This window comes from Equus quagga, chromosome 14 (assembly GCF_021613505.1).
Source record: "Equus quagga isolate Etosha38 chromosome 14, UCLA_HA_Equagga_1.0, whole genome shotgun sequence".
Classification (NCBI taxonomy): domain Eukaryota; kingdom Metazoa; phylum Chordata; class Mammalia; order Perissodactyla; family Equidae; genus Equus; species Equus quagga.
This window is the reverse complement of record NC_060280.1, coordinates 89,927,258-89,937,192: the sequence shown is the minus strand read 5'-3', so window position 1 is coordinate 89,937,192 and position 9,935 is coordinate 89,927,258. Positions and strand designations below refer to the sequence as shown.

Here is a 9,935-nt window from a genome sequence, read left to right as displayed (position 1 = left end):
TCAGGGATTTCCAGAGAAACTGAACCAACTGGATATGAATAAACATATAAATACAGAGAGATTTATTCTAAGAAATTGGCTCAGGTGTTTGTGGAGGCTTGGTAAACACAATTTTGCAGGGTAGGCCAGATTCAGGGAAGAGTTGCAGTTCAAGTCCAAATGCAGTCTGCTGGCAGGATTTCTTCTTCTTCCAGGAGGTCAGTCTTTGTTCTATTAAGGCCTTCATCTGATTAGACAAGGCCCACCCATATTAGAAAGAGTCATCTGCTTTATTCAAAGTTCACCCATCTAAACATTAATCTCCGCCAGAAAACACTTTCACAGAAACATCCAGAATAATGTTTGACCAAATGTCTGGGCACCATGGCACAGCCACATTGACCTATAAAATTAACCAACACAATCACCTTGGCAAATTCCATAGGCTTTTGCCCATTACTTAGGTTTTCAAAAATAGAGACAAAGCTTATTCATTGTTCCAGAGTAGATCAGATCCAAACTGTCTCATGAAAACCAGGGAATCAAAACCCTAATTTAGTCATTTTTTTAATGGGAAGTATCTCTTCTCACTGGCTGGTATGGCTTCATCCTCTGTAAAGAGCACTTCCTTCTCCAGTATCAAAGTTTCTGATCAGTGAAGTTGGTAGATGATTGAGCTTAAGGCAAAAGGCCAAGTAAATTAAACTAGTTAGAAGGCTGGTTTTCAGAGAGCACCAGGTCACTGCCTCAGAAACTCTGCAACATCTCTAAAAGAAAGATGGATACCCATATCATAGACACAGATGAGAGCTGAAAGATTCATCAGAACAAAAGACAGGGAAGAATAGTTTCAAAGCGAAGTCCTAAAGATACTGTTACTAGTGAAAGGAAAGAGCCACCCTTTGCTGAAGTAAAGTATAGAAGGGTGGGTTTGGAGCAAGGTGACAATATCTTATTAACCAGCACAGATGACTAGTTGTATGGTATGGAAGCTGAATGTATGTAAAGAAATATCAAGAATGTTGGAAAAAATCACAGTGCCTGTTGCAAAGGCAAACTTTTTCATACCACTCCTCTTGTGAGCTAGGATGACCTTAACAACTTCAGCGTCCGCTCAGGAGCAGTGAAAGATCCAAACATACTAGTCATTTTTGAATGAAACATGTGATTCAATCAGTCATTGCCAACCTTGGTTATACGTGAGAATCAACTGGATGATTTTTAAATCCTCATACTAAGGCTACACCTCAGTCCAATTCAATTATAATCTGTGGTGAGAGGCAATTATCATTATTTTAAAGATCTCCAGATGACTCCAATATGAAGCCAAATTTGAAGACCAGTTGCATGCATCCTTACACATAACACACATAGACAGGTCTGAAAGATACAAAAGTTCTGTGGGAAACAGACATGAATTTTGGAAAGTGTCAAGGATTATTAAATATTTTAAAAAGTACTGTGCATTTCTCCAGGATGCCTGGTTTATAGATGAGAAATAATGAAGACTGTATAGCTGTAATATGATAATTTAATTCCATGGCAGTTGTTATAATGAGGACAGTATCCAACAATACTCCCTTAAGGCCATTAAAGATGTACCAAATGACGATATGAAACACTGAGAAGAGTGAAAGGCACAAAAGCTGCAAAAATCATGAAACCAAATGTGCATAATTTCGAATTCCAGCTGTTTGGATTTACTGGCTCTTCCAACCCACACACTGAAAAAGATGGTGCACGTACTGAGATTACACTGTTCTTCTGAGGAGCCTCTGCATGGCTGTCTTGATGTCCCTGTTCCTCAGGCTGTAGATGAAGGGGTTCAGCATGGGGGTGACCACAGTGTACATCACTGAGGCCACAGCACTCTTCTTGGGGGAATGTGAAGCAACAGAACTGAGGTATACACCAAGTCCTGTTCCATAAAATAAGCAAACAACAGACAGATGAGAGCCACAGGTGGAGAAGGCCTTGTACTTCCCACCTGCTGAGGGGACTCTCAGAATGGAGGAAACAATTTTATAGTAAGAGAAAAGGATCCCTGTGAGTGGAACACCACCAAAAATAGCAGCAATAAAATACATTAATATGTTACTGATGGGGATTTCAAAACAGGCAAGGTTGAATAGCTGAGAAGGGTCACAAAAGAAATGTGGGATTTCCACATCCATGAAGAAGGTAAGTTGTGACACAATCAAACTGTGCAGATGAGAGTACAAAAGACTGATGAAAAAAGATACCAAAACCAGCAGACCACAGAGGCGGGGCTTCATGATGACCAGGTAGTGCAAGGGGCGGCAGATGGCCACAAATCGGTCATAGGCCATCACATTCAGGAGGAGACTGTCCAAACATCCAAAAAGAGTAAAAAAAGACATCTGAGTCAGGCAGCCCACATAGGAGATGACTCTGCTGTGAGTGTGGATGTCCACCATCATCTTGGGGATTGTGGTGGAGGTGAAACCAATGTCAGCCAAGGACAGGTTGGAGAGGAAGAAGTACATGGGGGTGTGGAGGTGGGAGTCAGAGCTGATGGTCAGGATGATGAGTAGGTTCCCAAGCACAGTGACCAGATACATGGACAGGAACAGGCCGAAGAGGAGAGGCTGGAGTTCCAGGTCATCTGAGAGGCCCATGAGGAGGAATTCTGAGACACGTGTTAGATTCTTTGGTCCCATGTGACTGAGACACCTCCTAGAAATGAAAAGAGGCTCAGGATAAATGAAACAAGCAAACAGACAGCCAGTGCTGTATCCTTATTTTGGAATCAAGCAAATCAAAGTAAAGCAGTCACACTTGAGAGCCATATACTCCAGTACCTTCAGCAATATTTCTCATTTCCTCTCAGAACACTTTCCTCATTGATTTCTCAGTTATTTACCTTTTTCTATATATACCCACTTTAGAAACACTCTGCCAAAGTGTGATCAAGGATCAAGCCAATTTATAGTTAATAAATTGATGAACACAGTAAAATATCAGTCCCCTCCATTGAAGGAAACATATGGAATACAAAATATCTTTCTCCCTCAAAAAAAAAAAAAACCACTCCAAATAAAAGACACTAGGAAGCAGTCAAATATAGTTTAATTTATCCAAATTCAGAGCAAGAAATTCCCTTAACTTGGGATATTTATAAACACTCAATAACATTTATATTCTAAATTAAAGTCAAATGTATTTAATCAGTTAGAATTTTGATGTAATTATCTTCCCAGATTTTCATAATTATTTGGTTTTCTTATATCCATCCTCAATGGAAATAAGAGTTCCCTCAAATATGTGGGTTGTCTTTTAAAAGTCTTCAAATATTAACACCAGGCTTTTTATGCAAAGTTATTTGTATCAATGCTACACAACCTCAGGGACAGGCTTAGTGTTTGAGACTGCTGTTTGCTTTTCTTCTCTCCATCTTGTAGTAGCTTGATAAAAGTGTTCAAACACGTTTCTAATTCCAAAACCTGTGAAGCATCGTTTCCTTGTCAAATCAATCCTCTTATTTACAGTTGAGGTTTTAGAACCAGGGGAAGTCCCAAAGCTACGTCTGAAACCCAGTCTTCTTAAGCCTTGTTAAGAACTTTTCACGTCAGTCCTTCTGGATAATAGGGATTCCAATTCTCCTTACATCAGCAACTCAGGTCTTCCTTTCTCCTGGTAGGTAATTGATTTAATTTGAGAAAAATGCAAAAGAAGAAACTACAGAAAAGAATGTAACAAAAGCCTGAATTGTTTTTTCATCTATAAAATGGAGATAAAAATAGAACCTATATTATAGGATTGTTGTAAGAAATTAAATATAAAGTGCTTAGACCAGTGGTTCCCACTTCTGATTAACCATTATAATTACCTGTGGATCTTTTAAAACATACTGATGGCCTGGCTCCATCCTAAAACCACTTAAGTCAGAATCTCTACACGTGAGTCCGTTGACGATTCTAATGCACAGCCAGAGTTGGGAACAATTGCCTGAGAATATTCCCACTCAGTAAATGCTCCATTGTTATGTGTTATTACTATCATTATTACCCATTCACCATATTAAAAATGTGAACATTCAATAGTATTTGCTTCAGAACTTATATTTTACAGAGATTTGAAATATTACCAATAAACTTTGTTTTCTTGCTATCCTCTCATGTTCTCTTGCATACCTGTCCCACAAAGTCGACCACTGTCATGATTTAGCTGGTATACTTTCCTGCCAGTGTTTCCAGGATGTTAGCCTTGGTTTTGTATCCATAAATAGTCTTCCTGAAAACTTAGGTGAAAAGTATCATACTATACACATTATCCCTGAAATATTCTCATTAAAACTTTATGTTTTAAGTCTTTCTGTGAAGGACATACATCTAATTCAAACATTTTACCTGAAGCATAGTATTGCTAGAGGGAGAGACTTCATTTTATTCTTCAGTTCCTTATTACGACAATCCTATGCAAATTCCTTTACATATCCATATCACACAAGTGAGAATATTTAAAAGATACATATATATATATATATGTATATGAAGCATAGATGTTTTCATGGCAAAAATCAGTACACATTGAATTTTACTACTAGTCGCCCATGTTTCTTCCTGATAAAAAAAATCAGATACAATCAAGTATCTGCTCTTACTTCTGAGATACAGAATTAGGAATATCCCTCAAGTCTGTCTAGTAATAGTCATTCCGTGATAACACACACGAAATTCTCAACTTGTAGAGGAAATAATATTTGCATATTTCAGGTTTCTGAAGTGGGATGGAAAAACCATTACTATTCACAGAAAACACTATGAACCACAATATTCATGCCAGAAAGACTCCTACGAACCACTTGGCCCATTCCCATTTCACAGATGTCCTCACTGATTCCCAAGGGGTGAAATGAAAGCTTCTGCCTCTGTTTGCTCACCTGGGACAAAGCAGGCTAGAAAAAAAAAAGTTCATTCCACTCCAGCGGAAGTAGCAGAGTCCTAGGGCAGGAGTCAGAAGATGAAAGTCTAAATCCCACATCTTTCACACACTAAATTTGAAATGTGTATCAATATCTCAATCTCTTTGTGATGGCAATTCTTCCCTACAAATGGTGAGAATAATATATCCTCAGAAATTTAATATTCAGTTAGGGTATTTTAATCAGAATTAAATTACTATTGCAGTAGCAGGTAATGGATAAATTTAATCTCAAGAAACATTTAATGACTTCTATTTAATTCCATGGCAGAGAGGTCAAAGACTTTCTTGTCCCAAGGAATTGGAGCATGGAATGACTCAACATCCTAAATGCAAAATTCTAAAAGTGTCTCAGTCCACAAAGATTTATCCTCCCCTTCTCTTTCTTCCTCCTTTAAAATTTTCATTAAGATTGCCACAATTTTTTGACAACTGAATGATGTATATCTTATAAAAGGAAAATCATAGTGTTGTAGGAAGTCCATGCCATAGAAATACACAGCCCACTTGTATTTATCTCCATACTATGGGCTATTGCTGGAAGGGATGAAAGAACAGGCAGGAAAGCAACCAGTGGGTGGGAGCCTGATTGCCTACTCCATGTTCATGTGAACTAAGAGTATATTTAATATTTGACAGAGATTTTTTGTTTTGTTGCCTATTCTGTACCAAAGACAGTATAGGCTCTGAGGAATCAGAAATGAATGAGACTCAGTTGTTTCTCTCCAAACACTCACTATCCAGCTGCACAAGAACAAAGTAAAATATCCTGTCAGCGATTCAAGAAACCATACCTTCAGATCACAGGATAGTATAGTCAAATAGTAAGAAAGTAGGCTGTTAATATTAATAATAATCATCTCTGAAATTTATTTTGCCTTTTCTATATACATTCCTTACATATGTAATCACATTCTATACTGTTTAATCCTTGCAACAATGCAGCTGTATCAAGTATATCATTTAATCCTTGCAAAAATGCAGTTGTATCAACTAGAGATTAACCCAGATGGCAGCCCTGAGGTTCAGAGATACTAAGAACCTGCCCCATTTTGTGCAATAGAGCAGACAAAATTAAATTGTCAGTCTCTGATGCCCATCCAATAAACTTCTTCACTCTGTTTCCCTACACTTCAGAAAGCTTCACACAGAACTCCAGAGGTCTTAACCAAAAGTACAGCTAAGATCATCTTTTAACTGATTTCAGTTTCCTAACTAAGAATGGAAACTAACACCCTGACTTTACATTTCCTTTAGAGATTGAGAAGCGCTAAAGTACAAGAGTGAAACAGGCAGTGGACGTGGGCAAGAGAGAGATCTGTCCTAAATTATAACCTGCTGATCCTTCTATGATCTCCACCTTGATCTCAGCTATGGCTTCCTATAGTCGATGCAGCAAGAGTCACCCATTACTGTCTGCTGAGGTCTACTGGGAACCCCCAAAGGAAGACAACAATGAACATGGGGTCTTTGCCTAGAGTTACCTCCAGGTGAAGTGACCTCCAGGTAAGTGAAATGACAGGTTGGGTGGGCAGGAGAGAATACTGGCTAAGTGTCCTGTGTCTGGAGTCTGAATGCCTGGATTCAAACAGGAATTCACTTCCATTTTACCCCATGACCTAATGCAACTTATATTTAAATGCTATGTTCCATTATTCATCTGTAAAATGATGATTATGTGCATTCCTCTTTCTTGGGGAGTCATTATGCAGATGAAATCAAACAAGCTACCTAGAACAATTAGCTGAGAGCCTGGCACTTAGGAAGTCGTCGAGGAAGGTTCATGATATCATGCTTACTGTCTTCATCCTCACTCCATGATTTTGGAGTACTTAAGGGACTGTTTCTTGCTAACATCGGGGTAATGCCTATGCCAGCTAGAACCAGTGTGGGAGGAAAGCAGAATTCCGAATAAGTGTTCTTGGACCACGCCCACCAGAACCAAGAACATAAACTTCATAGAGCTCGGAGCTGAAACTTTGCATATTCGTGCCCCACCAGCTGTCTATCCCAACTGTCCTGCTTGTCCTGGCAATGAGGAAACAATGCTCCCACAGTCCCTCCTCCATCCACTGTCTCCCATGGTACTCACTGGGCTGGGCTGCGACTCAGCTGGTACATGACCAAGCAGGGTCAATCTGCTGCCCCTCTCCTATCTAGTGAGCAATAATGGCTGAGGGTCTGTCCTGAGGAACGGCAGAAAGACAGACTTAGGGTGTGGCTTCCTATTGGAGATTATTACTCGAGGAGGAGGAGACACAGGTGTGAAGCCCACTACACATGAGCTGGCAACCTGAAGGGCTGGAGACACAGGCTGATTATTTACAGTTGTGTGGCTTTGAGAGCTTAATGCACAGAGCTCATAATTAGCCAAATTGGTCCATGAACTCCATTCCCTGAAGACTTCCCAATCTTGGGGGAACAGTGGGAGGAGAAAAGCCAGTGTCCCTGGTCCATCTTAATTACTTCTGAGCCCTACCCACTCCTAGGGGTAAGTCCACTTGGCCTCCTCCATCCTGTAAAGATTAGATTTATTATTTCCAGTTAAAAATTCCATTGCAATTTTCATTTACTGAAATGGCATTAATGATGACACAATATCAGAAATATTGGTATTTTTACTCTTAACATTTCCCATGATATAACCTGAAAATATTTCCATATTTGAACACTTTTATGTCTGCAAGGAAAGCTTCATACTTTTCTCAATACAAGTCTTTCTCATTCCTTGTCTTTATTCTTTAGTAACTTTTTGTTGCTAATTTGAATGACTTCATTGGTTTCATTTATTGCTAACTGATTTATATTGGCATATTAGAAAACAATTAAATTCTATATTTCCATTATCTAGCACTCTTCTTTACTCTGAGTGTTTCTAGTTGTTTTTCTTCAGTTGAATTATATTATCTGAAATCATTCATCATTGCATTTTTTCCCTTGTTTTGTTTCTGTCCAAATGCACAGGCTATCTCTTCTCAAAATATAATATTATAGTGATAGAATGGACTTGTGTCATTGCTCACTATGATGAAAATGATTCTAGGGTTCTACCATTAAACCTGATACTTGCTGTTGGTTAGTATACATATTGTGTTCTTTATATTCCTGTTCTAAAGATTTCTAATCTGGAATAGGTTATAACTTCCCAAATGCCATATTAACATCTCTAGAAATTTGTATGTTTTTTCCTTTGGTCTATTAAGATGATAACCACAACTTCCACTTATAGATGTTTTCATATGTGCCGAACACTGTCCCAAGCACTTTACATTTACTTAGTTTCCTCATCACAGCAACCCCATACAGTATTAGATATTTACAATTAAATAATACAATTATTATCACAATAATATCAAGAAAGGGTCAGCAAAATTTTCCTGTAAAGAGTCAGACAGTAAATATGTTAGGCTTTGTAGGCCATATGGTGTTTGTTATAACTACTCAACTCTGTCATTATAGCACAAAAGTAGCCATAGACAACATATACACGAATGAGTGAGGCTGTGTTTCAATAAAACTTTATTTATGAAAATAGGTAGCACCTGGATTTGGTCCACAGATCATAGTTTGGAATAAACTCAGAAGTTAGGTGAAGTGCTCAGGATCACAGCTTGAACTTGTCCAGGGTCATAAAGATAGCAATATCAAGTTAGTTTTGAATTCCTGGAATTCTTATTTTAAATGGAAATATATATAAGTTATGAAAATGGCTACCACTTTTGATGTGCACTTATACGACTGATAGAATTTATCACATATGTCTAATCTTCATAAGGAACTTGGAAATATGAATTGCCAGATAAAATACAGGATGCCTAGGGACGGCTAGTGGCATAGCAGTTAAGTCTGCACACTTTGCTTAGGCAGCCTGGTGTATGCAGGTTTGGATCCCAGAAGCAGACAGCACCGCTCATCAAGCCACAGTGTAGCAGCATCCCAAATAAAATAGAGGGGGATTGGCACAGATGTTAGCTCAGCAACAATCTTCCTCAAGCAAAAAGAGGAAGAGTGGCAACAGATGTTAACTCAGGGCCAATCTTCCTTACACACACACACACACACACACACAATACAGGATGCCCATTTAAAACTGAATTTCAGATAAACAATGAAAAATTATTTAGTATAAGTGTGTCCCAAATATACACATTGTTTGTCCGAAACTCCAATTTAACTAGGCATCGTTTTTTTTCCCCATGCTAAATCTGGCAGCCCTACTTTGAAGATAAGTGCAAATAGCCCCAATTTTCTGTTAAGAATCTGAGGCTCAGAAAAGAGAAGAGACATTTGCACACTCATGTTCATTGCAGCATTTTCACATAAGCCAAGACATGGAAGCAACCTAAATATCCATCAACAGAGGAATGGATAAAGAAAATGTGGTGTATATACGCAATCAAGTATTATTCAACCATAAAAAAGAAGGAAATTTTGTCATATGCTACCAACATGGATAAACCTTGAGGATATTATGCTGAGTGAAATAAGCCAGTCACAAAAAGACAAATGCTGCATGATTCCACTTATATGAGGCATCTAAAGCAGTCAAACTCATAGAAACAGAAAGTAGAATGATGGTTGCCAGAGGCTGAGGGGAGGTGGAAATGGGAGTTGTTCATGCGTGTAGAGTTTCAGTCATGCAGGACGGGAGGGTTCTGGGGATTTGTGGCACACACAACAGTGTGCATATGATTGACATTAGTGTCCTGTATGCTTGGAAATTTCGAGGAGGGTGAATTTTATGTTATGTAATCGTTTTTTGCCACAATAAAAAAGTTAAAAAGGGTAGAAAGACAACAAAAATGAGAGGTTTACTGCAGGAAGATATTCATCTTGAAATTGGAAGCAATCAATCCATAAAAATAAAATTTGCAATTAATTTTTAAAGCATAAATTTTGTATAAAGAAAATAGGTAATTTGTGAGTGTGTGGCACATGGTAAATGTTTAACAAATGTTAACTATTACAAATTACTATTCAAGTGTACTCTGAGTTAGAAAATGTAGCCCAAG

General features: G+C 38.3%; 1 protein-coding gene across 1 annotated transcript; it reads right to left on the bottom strand.

Annotated features, from left to right (window-relative positions):
- Window positions 1-1,600: 1,600 nt before the first annotated feature.
- On the bottom strand, window positions 1,601-2,687 carry LOC124252577 (olfactory receptor 18-like). Its single transcript, XM_046686243.1, has one exon. The coding sequence runs from the start codon at window positions 2,658-2,660 to the stop codon at window positions 1,731-1,733; it is 930 nt and encodes a 309-aa protein (XP_046542199.1). The 5' UTR covers window positions 2,661-2,687; the 3' UTR covers window positions 1,601-1,730.
- Between the last annotated feature and the right edge of the window lie 7,248 nt (window positions 2,688-9,935).